Source organism: Ranitomeya variabilis, chromosome 4 (assembly GCF_051348905.1).
Source record: "Ranitomeya variabilis isolate aRanVar5 chromosome 4, aRanVar5.hap1, whole genome shotgun sequence".
In the NCBI taxonomy this organism is placed as follows: Eukaryota; Metazoa; Chordata; class Amphibia; order Anura; family Dendrobatidae; genus Ranitomeya; species Ranitomeya variabilis.
Window position 1 is genome coordinate 9,958,912 of NC_135235.1, and position 19,007 is coordinate 9,977,918.

Below are 19,007 nucleotides of genomic sequence, written 5' to 3' on the forward strand. Positions count from 1 at the left end.
GGCAGTATTATAGTAGTTATATTCTTGTACATAGGAGCAGTGTTATAGTAGTTATATTCTTGTACATAGGAGCAGTATTATAGTAGTTATATTCTTGTACATAGGAGCAGTATTATAGTAGTTATATTCTTGTACATAGGGGCAGTATTATAGTAGTTATATTCTTGTACATAGGAGCAGTATTATAGTAGTTATATTCTTATACATAGGAGCAGTATTATAGTAGTTATATTCTTGTACATAGGAGCAGTATTATAGTAGTTATATTCTTGTACATAGGGGGCAGTATTATAGTAGTTATATTCTTGTACATAGGAGCAGTATTATAGTAGTTATATTCTTGTACATAGGGGCAGTATTATATTAGTTATATTATTGCACATAGGGGCAGTATTATAGTAGTTATATTCTTGTACATAGGAGCAGTATTATAGTAGTTGTATTCTTGTACATAGGAGCAGTATTATAGTAGTTATATTCTTGTACATAGGAGCAGTGTTATAGTAGTTATATTCTTGTACATAGGAGCAGTGTTATAGTAGTTATATTCTTGTACATAGGAGCAGTATTATAGTAGTTGTATTCTTGTACATAGGAGCTGTATTATAGTAGTTATATTCTTGTACATAGGAGCAGTATTATAGTAGTTATATTCTTGTACATAGGGGCAGTATTATAGTAGTTATATTCTTGTACATAGGGGCAGTATTATAGTAGTTATATTCTTGTACATAGGGAGCAGTATTATAGTAGTTATATTCTTGCACATAGGGCAGTATTATAGTAGTTATATTCTCGTACATAGGAGCAGTATTATAGTAGTTATATTCTTGTACATAGGGGCAGTATTATAGTAGTTATATTCTTGTACATAGGAGCAGTATTATAGTAGTTATATTCTTGTACATAGGGGCAGTATTATAGTAGTTATATTATTGTACATAGGGGCAGTATTATAGTAGTTATATTCTTGTATATAGGAGCAGTATTATAGTAGTTATATTCTTGTACATAGGGAGCAGTATTATAGTAGTTATATTCTTGTATATAGGGGCAGTATTATAGTTGTTATATTCTTGTACATAGGAGCAGTATTATAGTAGTTATATTCTTGTACATAGGGTCAGTATTATAGTAGTTATATTCTTGTACATAGGGGCAGTATTATAGTTGTTATATTCTTGTACATAGAGGCAGTATTATAGTAGTTATATTCTTGTACATAGGAGCAGTATTATAGTAGTTATATTCTTGTACATAGGAGCAGTATTATAGCAGTTGTATTCTTGTACATAGGGGCAGTATTATAGTAGTTATATTCTTGTACATAGGGGCAGTATTATAGTAGTTATATTCTTGTACATAGGGGCAGTATTATAGTAGTTATATTCTTGTACATAGGGGCAGTATTATAGTAGTTCTATTCTTGTATATAGGGGCAGTATTATAGTAGTTATATTCTTGTACATAGGGGCAGTATTATAGTAGTTATATTCTTGTACATAGGGGCAGTATTATAGTAGTTATATTCTTGTACATAGGGGCAGTATTATAGTAGTTATATTCTTGTATATAGGGGCAGTATTATAGTAGTTATATTCTTGTACATAGGGGGCAGTATTATAGTAGTTATATTCTTGTATATAGGGGCAGTATTATAGTAGTTATATTCTTGTACATAGGGGCAGTATTATAGTTGTTATATTCTTGTACATAGAGGCAGTATTATAGCAGTGCTGTGGTATCTTGCATATGATGTAGCAGTATCCTGTGCAAATCCCGTGTCAGGGTTGCAGACTTTCGGGAACGTCACAATGCCCTTTTTCTGGGGAGAGAGCAGCTCCTGACAGATTTGTTGCCTTGTAGGTGCAGTGTTACGGTTATTATTGGGGAGTTCAGCGCTGTCTCCTCTTTCCCCCGGCGCTGGCATGTGGCAGTGGCACGGGGCCACATCACCAAGGTCTGCCGGGCCGAACGCCTTTCATTTTACAATGCACATAATTACTGCCCATAAAGACAGTAAATCTCAATGCCGCATGTAATAGTGAATTCTCCAGCGGGGAGAGCGGAGTGCCCCGTAATCTCATTACTCTCCGCCGCGCTCTCGCTCTCTCTCTCTTTTTGTTTCTTCGTCCTTAAACTTATGGAAATTGTTTTGTGTCCGGACAATGGAGCAATGCTCCACAATCTGGGAACGTGCGGCGCCCATGCAAAGATGATCGGAAGGATAGAAAATTCTATTATGTTTATTTAATAAAAATATTTTTTTTATTTTATGCGGCAGAATGTGAAGCGAATTAATCTCCAGCGTCACGGCGGCCTGACATTGTGTGTATCTGCAGCTATCACAGTGGGATAATGCGGGTGTGGGGTTCTCTGTAGGTTCCTGCTGCACCTCCGCTGTTCACCTGCCCCAGGTCTGCAGCAAGGTCACCCGTCCCCCACCGCTGTCATCCTCCCCCACTGCCACCGTCCTACCTCACCATCGCTGTCCTCCTCCACTGCCGCCATCCTCCTCCACCGCCGCCATCCTCCCCCACTGCCACCGTCCTACCCCACCATTGCTGTCCTGCTCCACTGCCACCATCCTCCTCCACTGCTGCCATCCTCCTCCACCACCGCCATCCTCCTCAACTGCCGCCATCCTACCCCCACCGCCGCCATCCTCCTCCACCGCTGCCATCCTCCCCCCACTGCTGCCATCCTCCCCTCACCGCCGCCATCCTCCTCCACTGCTGCCATCCTCCTCCACTGCTGCCATCCTCCTCCACTGCTGCCATCCTCCCCCCACCGCTGCCATCCTCCTCCACCGCCGCCATCCTCCTCCACTGCCGCCATCCTTCTCCACCGCCATCCTCCTCCACTGCTGCCATCCTCCCCCCACTGCTGCCATCCTCCCCCCACCGCCGCCATCCTCCTCCACCGCCATCCTCCCCCACCGCTGTCATCCTCCCCCACCGCCGCCGTCCTACCCCAGCATCGCTGTCCTCCTCCACTACAGCCATCTTCTTCCACCGCCACCATCCTCCCCCCACCGCCGCCATCCTCCCCCCACCACCATCCTCCTCCACCGCTGCCATCCTCCCCCCACTGCTGCCATCCTCCCCCCACCGCCGCCATCCTCCTCCACCGCCATCCTCCCCCCACCGCTGCCATCCTCCTCCACCGCCATCCTCCCCCCACCGCTGCCATCCTCCTCCACTGCTGCCATCCTCCTCCACCGCCGCCATCCTCCTCCACCGCCGCCATCCTCCTCCACTGCTGCCATCCTCCCCCCACCGCCGCCATCCTCCTCCACTGCTGCCATCCTCCCCCCACCGCTGCCATCCTCCTCCACTGCCGCCATCCTCCTCCACTGCCGCCATCCTCCTCCACCGCCATCCTCCTCCACTGCTGCCATCCTCCCCCCACTGCTGCCATCCTCCCCCCACCGCCGCCATCCTCCTCCACCGCCATCCTCCCCCACCGCTGTCATCCTCCCCCACCGCCGCCGTCCTACCCCAGCATCGCTGTCCTCCTCCACTGCAGCCATCTTCTTCCACCGCCACCATCCTCCCCCCACCGCCGCCATCCTCCCCCCACCACCATCCTCCTCCACCTCTGCCATCCTCCCCCCACTGCTGCCATCCTCCCCCCACCGCCGCCATCCTCCTCCACCGCCATACTCCTCCACCGCTGCCATCCTCCTCCACTGCTGCCATCCTCCTCCACCGCCGCCATCCTCCTCCACCGCCGCCATCCTCCTCCACTGCTGCCATCCTCCCCCCACCGCCGCCATCCTCCTCCACTGCTGCCATCCTCCCCCCACCGCCGCCATCCTCCTCCACCGCCATCCTCCCCCACCGCTGTCATCCTCCCCCACCGCCGCCGTCCTACCCCAGCATCGCTGTCCTCCTCCACTGCAGCCATCTTCTTCCACCGCCGCCATCCTCCCCCCACCGCCGCCATCCTCCCCCCCACCACCGCTGCCATCCTCCCCCCCACTGCCGCCATCCTCCTCCACTTCCGCCATCCTCCTCCATCCTCCCCCCTCCTCCATCCTCCCCCACCACCGCTGCCATCCTCCCCCCACCGCTGCCATCCTCCCCCCACTGCCGCCATCCTCCTCCACCGCTGCCATCCTCCTCCACTGCCGCCATCCTCCTCCATCCTCCCCCCCACTGCCGCCATCCTCCTCCATCCTCCCCCCCACTGCCGCCATCCTCCTCCACTGCCGCCATCCTCCTCCATCCTCACCCCACCGCCGCCATCCTCCTCCATCCTCCCCCCCCACTGCCGCCATCCTCCTCCATCCTCCTCCACTGCCGCCATCCTCCTCCACTGCCGCCATCCTCCTCCATCCTCACCCCACCGCCGCCATCCTCCTCCACTGCCGCCATCCTCCTCCATCCTCCCCCCCACTGCCGCCATCCTCCTCCATCCTCCTCCACTGCCGCCATCCTCCTCCATCCTCACCCCACCGCCGCCATCCTCCCCCCACCGCCGCCATCCTCCTCCACTGCCGCCATCCTCCTCCATCCTCCCCCCACCGCCGCCATCCTCCTCCACTGCCGCCATCCTCCTCCATCCTCCCCCACCACGGCCGCAGTCCTCTACGATCCCTCATAAAGCGGACTCCACGCCTCTCTTCTGCGGACACATAATGCCGCCCTGCACCAGCAGACACTTTGTTCCCATTTGTTCGCAGCCTCTTTTATATCAATTTCCCATCTGTCTCCAATCACTTCAGTCCTGAGTGCGCTGGGACAGGCGGCGGATCCGACCAGGAGCGGTAATGGCGGGGCAGGAGCTCAGGACTTACAGCCCACAGCTTTATACAGGGGGGTCCTGGGTGACCCCATGTGCTGTGCTCTAGTCACATCCAGAGCTGCAGGGCAGCACTGCCACTACAAGGCCAATGTGTCCGTCCACCATGCTTTACACTGCAGTGTACACAGAGGATACTCACGGGAGCAGGTGTTGGTCTGCCACTCCAGGCACTGGCCGTACGGGAAGGAGATGATGTAGGCGTTGGAGTCCACACAGCGCCGGGTGCTGCTGCACCACATGCACTCCATGCCGTTACTGGTGCAGTTGGCGCAGGAGGAGCGCAGGGAGCAGGGAACCTTACACGGCCGGGCGTTCTGGTTGGGGCTGACTGTGGAGACAAAAGCAAAGGGGGTCACACACTGCAGTATATGGGGGGTCACACACTGCAGACCCCTCCACACAGCACTATATAGGAAGTAACACACTGCAGACCCCTCCACACAGCAGTATATAGGGGGTAACACACTGCAGACCCCTCCACACACAGCAGTATATAGGGGGTCACACGCTGCAGACCACTTTGCACACAGCTGTATATAGGAAATCACATGTAATGAATATTGAACATGTCAATTTTCTAAGTAAGTCTATTTGTAAAGCTGCTATTGACATGAAATTCTCCCCAGATAAACATCTAATCCACACAAGATAGAAATCCCTGTAGGTGTCCATAAATTATGTGTAATGACATCGGGAAAAGGACTGAAGAAATGAATAAAGAGGAAAAAGCCCTGGAAAGTCCTGACACCGGCCGAGATCTATCAGGAATTAGGAAGCAACCCTGCTACTAGTGACCAATAATATCAGCTGGGTCACCTGATGTCTAGAAGAAGGGCCTCATTACCACACAGGAAACAGCTCATGATGGGTAACACCAGTGAGATGTCTCAAGACCTTCACAACCTTATTGTTGTAAAACATCCCGATGTCATTGGTTACAGAAGAATTTCTGAACTACTGAAGGTTCCAGTGAGCGCTGCAGGTGGCCATAATCCAGGCGTGGAAAGAACATAATTTCACCATAATCCTGCCACGATTGATTTGGCTGGGTGAGAGGCTAAGACCGGGATCTAAGGGGTAAAGTGTGTCCTTTTGTAGAACGACATACCAGGTCGGGCATGCCAGTATGAGGAGACTTAAACACCTTGCACGCTTCTCTGGGAAATTAACTATGCAAAATACGTCTTCAGGGATGAAGAGGACTAGAACTCTAGTGCCACCTACTAGAAGTAGCGATCCTACAAGTCATTATGGACTCTTAGACGAGCCTACAAATATGATACTTTGCAGTGAGGAGAGGCAATAACCCGAAACACTGTGCCTACAAATTAAGATTCTGGTTTGGCTTTTATTGTAAGTCCTATTTAAAGGCTCCTAAAAGGGTCAATAATGACTTGTAGGACCGCTACTTCCAATAGGTGGCGCTAGAGCTCTAGTCTTCTTCCTCTCTGAAGACATATTTAGCAAAGTTAATTTCACAGAGGAGCGTGCATGGCCTATAAGTCTCCTCATACTGGAGTGCCCGACCTGGTATGCCACTCTCCACAAGGAGAAACCTTACTCATTAAATCCCAGACCCAGGAGTGAAAATTATCAGAAGAGTTGTCCAAGAGCCAAGGTCACCTATGGAGAACACACACAACCCCCATGTCCTGTATGTATGCTCATTGCTCACCACACAACCTCCACGTCCTGTATGTACTCTCACCACACATCCTCCACGTCCTGTATGTACTCTCACCACACATCCTCCATGTCCTGTATGTACTCTCACCACACATCCTCCATGTCCTGTATGTATTCTCACCACACATCCTCCACGTCCTGTATGTACTCTCACCACATATCCTCTATGTCCTGTATGTACTCTCACCACACATCCTCCATGTCCTGTATGTACTCTCACCACATATCCTCTATGTCCTGTATGTACTCTCACCACACATCCTCCATGTCCTGTAGGTACTCTCACCACACATCCTCCATGTCCTGTAGGTACTCTCACCACACATCCTCCATGTCCTGTATGTACTCTCACCACACAACCTCCATGGCCTGTATGTACTCTCACCACAGAACCTCCACGTCCTGTATGTACTCTCACCACATATCCTCTATGTCCTGTATGTACTCTCACCACACATCCTCCATGTCCTGTAGGTACTCTCACCACACATCCTCCATGTCCTGTATGTACTCTCACCACACATCCTCCATGTCCTGTATGTACTCTCACCACACATCCTCCATGTCCTGTATGTACTCTCACCACACAACCTCCATGTCCTGTATGTACTCTCACCACACAACCTCCATGTCCTGTATGTACTCTCACCACAGAACCTCCACGTCCTGTATGTACTCTCACCACATATCCTCTATGTCCTGTATGTACTCTCACCACACATCCTCCATGTCCTGTATGTACTCTCACCACACAACCTCCATGTCCTGTATGTACTCTCACCACACAACCTCCATGTCCTGTATGTACTCTCACCACAGAACCTCCACGTCCTGTATGTACTCTCACCACACATCCTCTATGTCCTGTATGTACTCTCACCACACATCCTCCATGTCCTGTATGTACTCTCACCACATATCCTCTATGTCCTGTATGTACTCTCACCACACAACCTCCACGGCCTGTATGTACTCTCACCACATATCCTCCATGTCCTGTATGTACTCTCACCACACAACCTCCACGGCCTGTATGTATTCTCACCACACAACCTCCATGTCCTGTATGTACTCTCACCACACAACCTCCATGTCCTGTATGTACTCTCACCACACAACCTCCATGTCCTGTATGTATTCTCACCACACATCCTCCACGTCCTGTATATACTCTCACCACACAACCTCCATGTCCTGTATGTACTCTCACCACACAACCTCCATGTCCTGTATGTACTCTCACCACACAACCTCCACGGCCTGTATGCACTCTCACCACACAACCTCCACGTCCTGTATGTACTCACCACAGAACCTCCACGTCCTGTATGTACTCTCACCACACAACCTCCACGTCCTGTATGTACTCACCACACAACCTCCACGTCCTGTATGTACTCTCACCACACAACCTCCATGGCCTGTATGTACTCTCACCACACAACCTCCATGTCCTGTATGTACTCTCACCACACAACCTCCATGTCCTGTATGTATTCTCACCACACATCCTCCACGTCCTGTATATACTCTCACCACACAACCTCCATGTCCTGTATGTACTCTCACCACACAACCTCCATGTCCTGTATGTACTCTCACCACACAACCTCCACGGCCTGTATGCACTCTCACCACACAACCTCCACGTCCTGTATGTACTCACCACAGAACCTCCACGTCCTGTATGTACTCTCACCACACAACCTCCACGTCCTGTATGTACTCACCACACAACCTCCACGTCCTGTATGTACTCTCACCACACAACCTCCATGGCCTGTATGTACTCTCACCACACAACCTCCATGTCCTGTATGTACTCTCACCACATATCCTCTATGTCCTGTATGTACTCTCACCACAGAACCTCCACGTCCTGTATGTACTCTCACCACACATCCTCCATGGCCTGTATGTACTCTCACCACACAACCTCCACGTCCTGTATGTATTCTCACCACATATCCTCTATGTCCTGTATGTACTCTCACCACAGAACCTCCACGTCCTGTATGTACTCTCACCACACAACCTCCACGTCCTGTATGTACTCTCACCACACATCCTCCACGTCCTGTATGTACTCTCACCACACATCCTCCATGTCCTGTATGTACTCTCACCACACATCCTCCATGTCCTGTATGTATTCTCACCACACATCCTCCATGTCCTGTATGTACTCTCACCACACATCCTCCACGTCCTGTATGTACTCTCACCACACAACCTCCACGTCCTGTATGTACTCTCACCACACATCCTCCACGTCCTGTATGTACTCTCACCACACATCCTCCATGTCCTGTATGTACTCTCACCACACATCCTCCATGTCCTGTATGTATTCTCACCACACATCCTCCACGTCCTGTATGTACTCTCACCACACATCCTCCACGTCCTGTATGTACTCTCACCACACATCCTCCATGTCCTGTATGTACTCTCACCACATATCCTCTATGTCCTGTATGTACTCTCACCACACATCCTCCATGTCCTGTAGGTACTCTCACCACACATCCTCCATGTCCTGTAGGTACTCTCACCACACATCCTCCATGTCCTGTATGTACTCTCACCACACATCCTCCATGTCCTGTATGTACTCTCACCACACAACCTCCATGTCCTGTATGTACTCTCACCACACAACCTCCACGTCCTGTATGTACTCTCACCACACATCCTCCACGTCCTGTATGTACTCTCACCACACATCCTCCACGTCCTGTATGTACTCTCACCACACATCCTCCATGTCCTGTATGTATTCTCACCACACATCCTCCACGTCCTGTATGTACTCTCACCACATATCCTCTATGTCCTGTATGTACTCTCACCACACATCCTCCATGTCCTGTATGTACTCTCACCACATATCCTCTATGTCCTGTATGTACTCTCACCACACATCCTCCATGTCCTGTAGGTACTCTCACCACACATCCTCCATGTCCTGTAGGTACTCTCACCACACATCCTCCATGTCCTGTATGTACTCTCACCACACATCCTCCATGTCCTGTATGTACTCTCACCACACAACCTCCATGTCCTGTATGTACTCTCACCACACAACCTCCATGTCCTGTATGTACTCTCACCACAGAACCTCCACGTCCTGTATGTACTCTCACCACATATCCTCTATGTCCTGTATGTACTCTCACCACACATCCTCCATGTCCTGTATGTACTCTCACCACACAACCTCCATGTCCTGTATGTACTCTCACCACACAACCTCCATGTCCTGTATGTACTCTCACCACAGAACCTCCACGTCCTGTATGTACTCTCACCACACATCCTCTATGTCCTGTATGTACTCTCACCACACATCCTCCATGTCCTGTATGTACTCTCACCACATATCCTCTATGTCCTGTATGTACTCTCACCACACAACCTCCACGGCCTGTATGTACTCTCACCACATATCCTCCATGTCCTGTATGTACTCTCACCACACAACCTCCACGGCCTGTATGTATTCTCACCACACAACCTCCATGTCCTGTATGTACTCTCACCACACAACCTCCATGTCCTGTATGTACTCTCACCACACAACCTCCATGTCCTGTATGTACTCTCACCACACAACCTCCATGTCCTGTATATACTCTCACCACATATCCTCCACGGCCTGTATGTATTCTCACCACACATCCTCCACGTCCTGTATATACTCTCACCACACAACCTCCATGTCCTGTATGTACTCTCACCACACAACCTCCATGTCCTGTATGTACTCTCACCACACAACCTCCACGGCCTGTATGCACTCTCACCACACAACCTCCACGTCCTGTATGTACTCACCACAGAACCTCCACGTCCTGTATGTACTCTCACCACACAACCTCCACGTCCTGTATGTACTCACCACACAACCTCCACGTCCTGTATGTACTCTCACCACACAACCTCCATGGCCTGTATGTACTCTCACCACACAACCTCCATGTCCTGTATGTACTCTCACCACATATCCTCTATGTCCTGTATGTACTCTCACCACAGAACCTCCACGTCCTGTATGTACTCTCACCACACATCCTCCATGGCCTGTATGTACTCTCACCACACAACCTCCACGTCCTGTATGTATTCTCACCACATATCCTCTATGTCCTGTATGTACTCTCACCACAGAACCTCCACGTCCTGTATGTACTCTCACCACACAACCTCCACGTCCTGTATGTACTCTCACCACACATCCTCCATGTCCTGTATGTACTCTCACCACACAACCTCCACGGCCTGTATGTACTCTCACCACACAACCTCCACGTCCTGTATGTACTCTCACCACACAACTCCCACGTCCTGTATGTACTCTCACCACATATCCTCTATGTCCTGTATGTACTCTCACCACACAACCTCCATGGCCTGTATGTACTCTCACCACACAACCTCCACGTCCTGTATGTACTCTCACCACACAACCTCCACGTCCTGTATGTACACTCACCACACATCCTCCATGTCCTGTATGTACTCTCACCACACATCCTCCATGTCCTGTATGTACTCTCACCACACAACCTCCACGTCCTGTATGTACTCTCACCACACAACCTCCACGTCCTGTATGTACACTCACCACACATCCTCCATGTCCTGTATGTACTCTCACCACACATCCTCCATGTCCTGTATGTACTCTCACCACACAACCTCCACGTCCTGTATGTACTCTCACCACACAACCTCCACGTCCTGTATGTACTCTCACCACACATCCTCCATGGCCTGTATGTACTCTCACCACACAACCTCCATAGAACTTATATATATATATTACACACCTACCGTATTTTTTTTTTTTCTCAGAGGCTTGTGGCAGCCGTACTGTGGAGCTTATAAATATATGGTGGGAGCAGCTGGTGTCGGCCATTATAAGGACCCCCTAATCACAATTACAGGGGAGCGGCTGCAGATAACTCACTTATGTCCCTGTGTCAGATATATTTTTCTATGGCAGGCCTGCGGGGGAGGGGCGGCCGTCAGACGCTCTCCTGTCATTAGCTAATGGCCGGTGTGTGATCCTCAGGATTCCTGGTGCAGCCACTGAATAATAATATTATTCCCATCCTCTGCATCAAACATAGCGAAACTGCGCAAAAATCGCAGATGAAAAGACAAAATGTGGAGAAAACAAAACCCTAATATTGTTATAAATTCCTAAAATCTGGCACGTCTGCAACCAATAATCTAATGTATAGGAAAAGCTAAACAGCTGGGGGCATCCACATTATATATCTTACTATATACTCACCTTGTAATGTCTTCACATCTTGTTCCATCCAGATGTGTCCGGATCCCAGAATTCCAAGCGGCGGAAGTTCCCCGACCGCCATATTGGGACACCCAAGTGATGGGTGTCTCAATATGGAAACTGCTGGAGGTACCAGCCGCGGAATACCGTCGCACCACACGCACTGTATACGCCGTACGCACCACACACACACCGTATACACCACACACACTGTATACGCCGTACGCACCACACACACACCGTATACACCACACACACTGTATACGCCGTACGCACCACACACACACCGTATACACCACACACACTGTATACGCCGTACGCACCACACACACACCGTATACACCACACACACTGTATACACCGTACGCACCACACACACACCGTATACACCACACACACTGTATACGCCGTACGCACCACACACACACCGTATACACCACACACACTGTATACGCCGTACGCACCACACACACACTGTATACACCACACACACTGTATACGCCGTACGCACCACACACACTGTATACGCCGTACGCACCACACACACCGTATACACCACACACACTGTATACGCCGTACGCACCACACACACACACCGTATACACCACACACACACTGTATACGCCGTACGCACCACACACCGTATACACCACACACACTGTATACGCCGTACGCACCACACACACACCGTATACACCACACACACTGTATACGCCGTACGCACCACACACACCGTATACACCACACACACTGTATACGCAGTACGCACCACACACACACCGTATACACCATACACACTGTATACGCCGTACGCACCACACACACACCGTATACACCACACACACTGTATACGCCGTACGCACCACACACACACCGTATACACCACACACACTGTATACACCGTACGCACCACACACACACCGTATACACCACACACACACTGTATACGCCGTACGCACCACACACACACCGTATACACCACACACACACCGTATACACCACACACTGTATACGCCGTACGCACCACACACACTGTATACGCAGTACGCACCACACACACACACTGTATACACCACACACACTGTATACGCCGTACGCACCACACACACACACCGTATACACCACACACACTGTATACGCAGTACGCACCACACACACACTGTATACACCACACACACTGTATACGCCGTACGCACCACACACACACACCGTATACACCACACACACTGTATACGCCGTACGCACCACACACACACTGTATACACCGTACGCAGCCTCTTGCACGGTACCACCAGCAGAACACCGTCGCAAACACGCCGTCCCTGGGATCAGCCGAATGATTCACTGACTGCCACCATCTTTGAACAGGAGGTGCGCATGCACAGTTTTAATGTGACCACCACTATCTCTCTGCACAAAGATGGCGGCGGCCTGATTTATTGCGCCTGCGCGAATTCCACGCAGGTGCAGTCAATGATTCGGCTGATCCTGGCAGCAGATGCGCGATGTGTCTACAGGCAGAGGAAGCCGGTCACATTAAAGGGGTTTTCCCACGAACCAAAGTTCAATTTAAAAATTGTCTGTGTCTGACCGTGTACCGAACACACCACATCTCCTGGGCAGGGGAGGAAACAAATGACAATACTGACATTACAGGAGATCACAGTGGATTCATTTTGTGAGGTAAAATATTTCACTGACTGTTTTTAAACAATATTTTACCTCACAAAATGTGTCCTCTGCGATCTCCTGCTGTAATGTCAGTATTGTCTTTTGCTTCCTCCCCTGCCCAGGAGATGTGGTATGTTCTGTACACGGTCAGACACAGACAATTTTTAAAATGATCTTTCATTTGTGGGAAAAGCCCTTTAAAAAGGAAACATCAACGCCAACATGGCTCCTCCTAAAAAGTACGCCAATAACAATGAAAGGAAAGCATCAAAGGCACAACGTCGAAGACAACAAAGGGCAAATGAGACTCTTGAAGAGCAACAGCATCGCTGGGACAAAATCAATGTATATAAGCACATGGGGTAGACAGGTCAAAGAAGAGAGCAGAGACGGGAGAAGACAGCACATGGGGAGAGAGAGAGTGGACAGGTGGGTGAGCCCATGGGGGGAGATTCTCAACACTGCAAAGCCTGCCCCCATCGTGACATTACCGCCCCCCCCACCCCCGATGTGATAACATTGGGCCTCTATCTAGGATATATATGTGTGTAAAAGAAAGGCGTCAATAGGACAAGGGTATATATGTATATAATGTATATATACACATGTATATATGTACAGTCATGGCCAAAAGTATTGACACCCCTGCAATTCTGTCAGATAATACTCAGTTTCTTCCTGAAAATGATTGTAAACACAAATTCTTTGGTATTATGATCTTCATTTAATTTGTCTTAAATGAAAAAAAACACAAAAAGAATTGTCCTAAAGCCAAATTGGATATAATTCCACACCAAACATAAAAAAGGGGGTGGACAAAAGTATCGGCACTGTTGGAAAAATCATATGATGCTTCTGTAATTAGTGTAATTAACAGCACCTGTGACTTACCTGTGGCACCTAACAGGTGTTGGCAATAACTAAATCACACTTGCAGCCAGTTGACATGGATTAAAGTTGACTCAACCTCTGTCCTGTGTCCTTGTGTGCACCACATTGAGCATGGAGAAAAGAAAGAAGACCAAAGAACTGTCTGAGGACTTGAGAAACCAAATTGTGAGGAAGCATGAGCAATCTCAAGGCTACAAGTCCATCTCCAAAGACCTGAATGTTCCTGTGTCTACCGTGCGCAGTGTCATCAAGAAGTGTAAAGCCCATGGCACTGTGGCTAACCTCCCTAGATGTGGACGGAAAATAAAAATTGACAAGAGATTTCAACGCAAGATTGTGCAGATGTTGGATAAAGAACCTCGACTAACATCCAAAACAAGTTCAGGCTGCCCTGCAGTCCGAGGGTACAACAGTGTCAACCCGTACTATCCGTCGGCGTCTGAATGAAAAGGGACTGTATGGTGGGAGACCCAGGAAGACCCCACTTGTTACCCCGAGACATAAAAAAGCCAGGCTGGAGTTTGCCAAAACTTACCTGAAAAAGCCTAAAACGTTTTGGAAGAATGTTCTCTGGTCAGATGAGACAAAAGTAGAGCTTTTTGGGCAAAGGCATCAACATAGAGTTTACAGGAGAAAAAAAGAGGCATTCAAAGAAAAGAACACGGTCCCTACAGTCAAACATGGCGGAGGTTCCCTGATGTTTTGGGGTTGCTTTGCTGCCTCTGGCACTGGACTGCTTGACCTGTGCATGGCATTATGAAGTCTGAAGACTACCAACAAATTTTGCAGCATAATGTAGGGCCCAGTGTGAGAAAGCTGGGTCTCCCTCAGAGGTCATGGGTCTTCCAGCAGGACAATGACCCAAAACACACTTCAAAAAGCACTAGAAAACGGTTTGAGAGAAAGCACTGGAGACTTCTAAGGTGGCCAGCAGTGAGTCCAGACCTGAATCCCATAGAACACCTGTGGAGAGATCTAAAAATGGCAGTTTGGAGAAGGCACCCTTCAAATATCAGGGACCTGGAGCAGTTTGCCAAAGAAGAATGGTCTAAAATTCCAGCAGAGCATTGTAAGAAACTCATTGATGGTTACCGGAAGCGATTGGTTGCAGTTATTTTGGCTAAAGGGTGTGCAACCAAGTATTAAGGCCCTGTCACACATAGCGATTTACCAACGATCACGACCAGCGATACGACCTGGCCGTGATCGTTGGTAAGTCGTTGTGTGGTCGCTGGGGAGCTGTCACACAGACAGCTCTCTCCAGCGACCAACGATCAGGGGAACGACTTCGGCATCGTTGAAACTGTCTTCAACGATGCCGAAGTCCCCCTGCAGCACCCGGGTAACCAGGGTAAACATCGGGTTACTAAGCGCAGGGCCGCGCTTAGTAACCCGATGTTTACCCTGGTTACCAGCGTAAATGTAAAGAAAAAAAAAACAGTACATACTCACCATCTGATGTCCGTCAGGTCCCTTGCCGTCTGCTTCCTGCTCTGACTGAGATCCGGCCGTACAGTGAGAGCAGAGCGCAGCGGTGACGTCACCGCTGTGCTGTACTTTCACTTTACGGCGGCACTCAGTCAGAGCAGGAAGCAGACGGCAAGGGACCTGACGGACATCAGATGGTGAGTATGTACCGTTTGTTTTTTTTACATTTACGCTGGTAACCAGGGTAAACATCGGGTTACTAAGCGCGGCCCTGCGCTTAGTAACCCGATGTTTACCCTGGTTACCAGTGAAGACATCGCTGGATCGGTGTCACACACACCAATTCAGCGATGTCAGCGGGACCTCAACGAAGAAAAAAAGGTCCAGGCCATTCTGACACGACCAGCGATCTCGCAGCAGGGGCCGGGTCGCTGGTACGTGTCACACATAGCGAGATCGCTACTGAGGTCGCTGTTGCATCACAAAACTTGTGACTCAGCAGCGATCTCGCTAGCGATCTCGCTATGTGTGACGGGGCCTTTAGGCTGAGGGTGCCAATACTTTTGTCTGACCCATTTTTGGAGTTTTGTGTGAAATGATCAATGTTTTGCTTTTTGCTTCATTCTCTTTTGTGGTTTTTCATTTAAGACAAATTATATGAAGATAATAATAACAAAGAATTTGTGTTCGCAATCATTTAGGTGTGAATACTTTTGGCCATGACTGTATATTTACACACACACGAAAAAAATAAGCATTTGATACGCTGATGATTTTGCAACTTTTCCCACCTACACAGAATGAAGAGGTCTGTAATTTTTATCGCAGGTACACTTCATCTGTGAGACAGAATCACACTCCAACCTCTCCACCATGGCCAAGACCAAAGACCTGTCTAAGGACACCAGGGACAAAATTGTAGACTTGCACAAGGATACAGGACAATAGGAAATCAACTTGGTGAGAAGGCAACAACTGTTGGCACAATTATTAGAAAATGACAGAAACCCAAGATGTCTGTCAACCTTCCTGGGTCTGGTGATTCTAGAAAGGTCAGGAATCAGCCCAGAACTACACTTAGTATGGCCATTAGCCACGAAAGGGAGGGAGGGTGGGACAAAAGCTTCCAGGTGTCCGCCGGGAGGAAAAGAGGAAGTTCCCGGCCGGACACCTGGATTTAACCCCTGTAGGAGTGGCCGTAGGACCCCCTCCCCTCTAGTGACCACTGGCCGGCTGGGGGCCTCCTACTTAGTGCTTCACCAAGGGGATCGATGCTATGGGGGAACTGGGCACTGACATTATTTAATGTTGCTCTCTCCGTGTGCTCCCCAGTCAGAGGCGCGCACCTTATACAGTACCGCGCCTGCCAGACAGTAGAGACCTGGGTGTTGTAACCAGTGCCTTCCCCCCTCCCATCAATCCCGTAATGAAACACACACAGTCCTTGGTGGGTTGAACAGGTCGGTCACAGTTTATTAATTAAATAAGCAGAGAAAGGCACTTACATTTCGTAATGGGTGGCTCACGCCAAGCTCCTGTCCCTGATCGACAGGCGAATTGGCCCAACGAGCGGTTACGACCTTTGCCCTCCCCCGCTTGAGAGGACCTGGTCAATGGCCTGAAGAGATTTGGGACCACAGTCTCAACATTACCATTATGTAGTAAAATCCTGCAGGACACACAAGGTCCCCCTACTCACACCAGCACATGTCCAGGCCCGTTTGAGGTTTCTCAATGACCATCTGAATGATCCAGAGGAGGCATGGGAGAAGGTCATGTGGTCAGATGAGACCAAAATATAACTTTTTGGCATCCACTTCACTCGCCGTGTTTGGAGGAAGAAGAAGGATGAGTACAATCTCAAGAACAAAGACCCAACCGTGAAGCATAGTGGGGGAAACATCACACTTTGGAGGTGCTTCTCTGCAAAGTGGAAAGGACGACTGCACCATACTGAACGGAGGATGGATGGGGTCATGTATCGTGAGATTTTGGCCAACAACCTCCTTCCCTCAGTAAGAGCATTGAAGATGGTTCGTGGTTGGGTCTTCCAGCATGACAATAACCTGAAATAAACAGCCAGGGCAACTAAGGAGCAGCTCCATAAGAAGCATTTCGCGGTACTGGAGTGGCCTGCCCAGTCTCCAGACCTGAACCCAATAAAAAATCTTTGGAGGGAGGTGAAACTCAATGTTGCCCTGCGACAGCCCCGAAACCTGAAAGATCTGGAGAAGATCTGTATGAAGGAGGGGGCCAAAATCCCTGCTGCAGTGTCTGCAAACTGGTCACACACACACACACTTATCCTATGGATGCCTTTCTTTTACACAGCGCCAAATCTGTATGTGCCACAGAGACCGACCACAGGGCTGCAGACCTATGCGGCTCCTGGAGAGAAAGACTCCTGGATGGTCGCATCCACTTCCGTAGTGGGTGCTGAGACCCTGTACAATTTTGCAGCTATGGCTGTATGGTGCCAGCCCAGGGGGACTGGTTGGTAAAGGTACTATAATGGTGTTTTGGGCCCTCCCCATAGGTTTATGCAAGCACTCCGGAAACACATTTGATGGCGGCCGTGACAGACGTGTCACCTACAGCATTATATGACTTCATCATTCTCTCTAATATATTTATACTGGTAGGAATTGCAGAATTCATAAATAATATAATAAGACTTGAGAAATCAGTTTATAAAACACGAAATGCAAGACACAAATATGGAAAAATTTAAGAAATAGTTGGACACTCCCGAGGTGGTCCAGATGTGTCTGATAGGGTATCAAGAGTCCTCAGTGCTACAGACGACCACCCACGTCTACTAATAAATGTAGGAACAAAGAAAACACAGAAAGAAAGGACCTGGGGACTATAGGCAGAGACTTTGAAGACCTAGGCCGGAAAGTAAAGGATCTGGGAGCGCAGGTCATCTTCTCATCCATCCTCCCAGTAGATGGACATGGACCAAGGAGATTGAACAGGATTCTACAGGTGAACAACTGGCTATGTCGATGGTGCCATCAGCAATGATTTGGGTTCCTCGACCATGGAGTGAATTACCTGTATGATGGACTCCTTCCTGGAGATGGGTTGCATCTTACAAAATTAGGAAAACACATTTGGTAGACACCTTGCTGCAATCATCAGGAGAGCTTTAAACTAGAGCAATATGGGATGGGAAACATACGGCCAGAAAAAAAAAATGCAGCTAATGAATTCT

The 19,007-nt window shown here is 49.1% G+C and overlaps 1 protein-coding gene across 3 annotated transcripts in view; it reads right to left on the reverse strand.

The window, feature by feature from the left end:
* The window catches only part of ATRNL1 (attractin like 1), a 767,569-nt gene that overhangs the window by 486,369 nt on the left and 262,193 nt on the right, over positions 1 to 19,007 (reverse strand). For all 3 annotated transcript variants that reach the window (XR_013214392.1, XM_077257919.1, XM_077257920.1), the window contains exon 17: positions 4,949 to 5,137. Coding sequence is in view for 2 of the 3 variants with exons in the window: in XM_077257919.1 (XP_077114034.1) it covers positions 4,949 to 5,137 (189 nt within the window). In the remaining variant the exon portion in view is untranslated. The remainder of the gene's footprint in view (positions 1 to 4,948; positions 5,138 to 19,007) is intronic.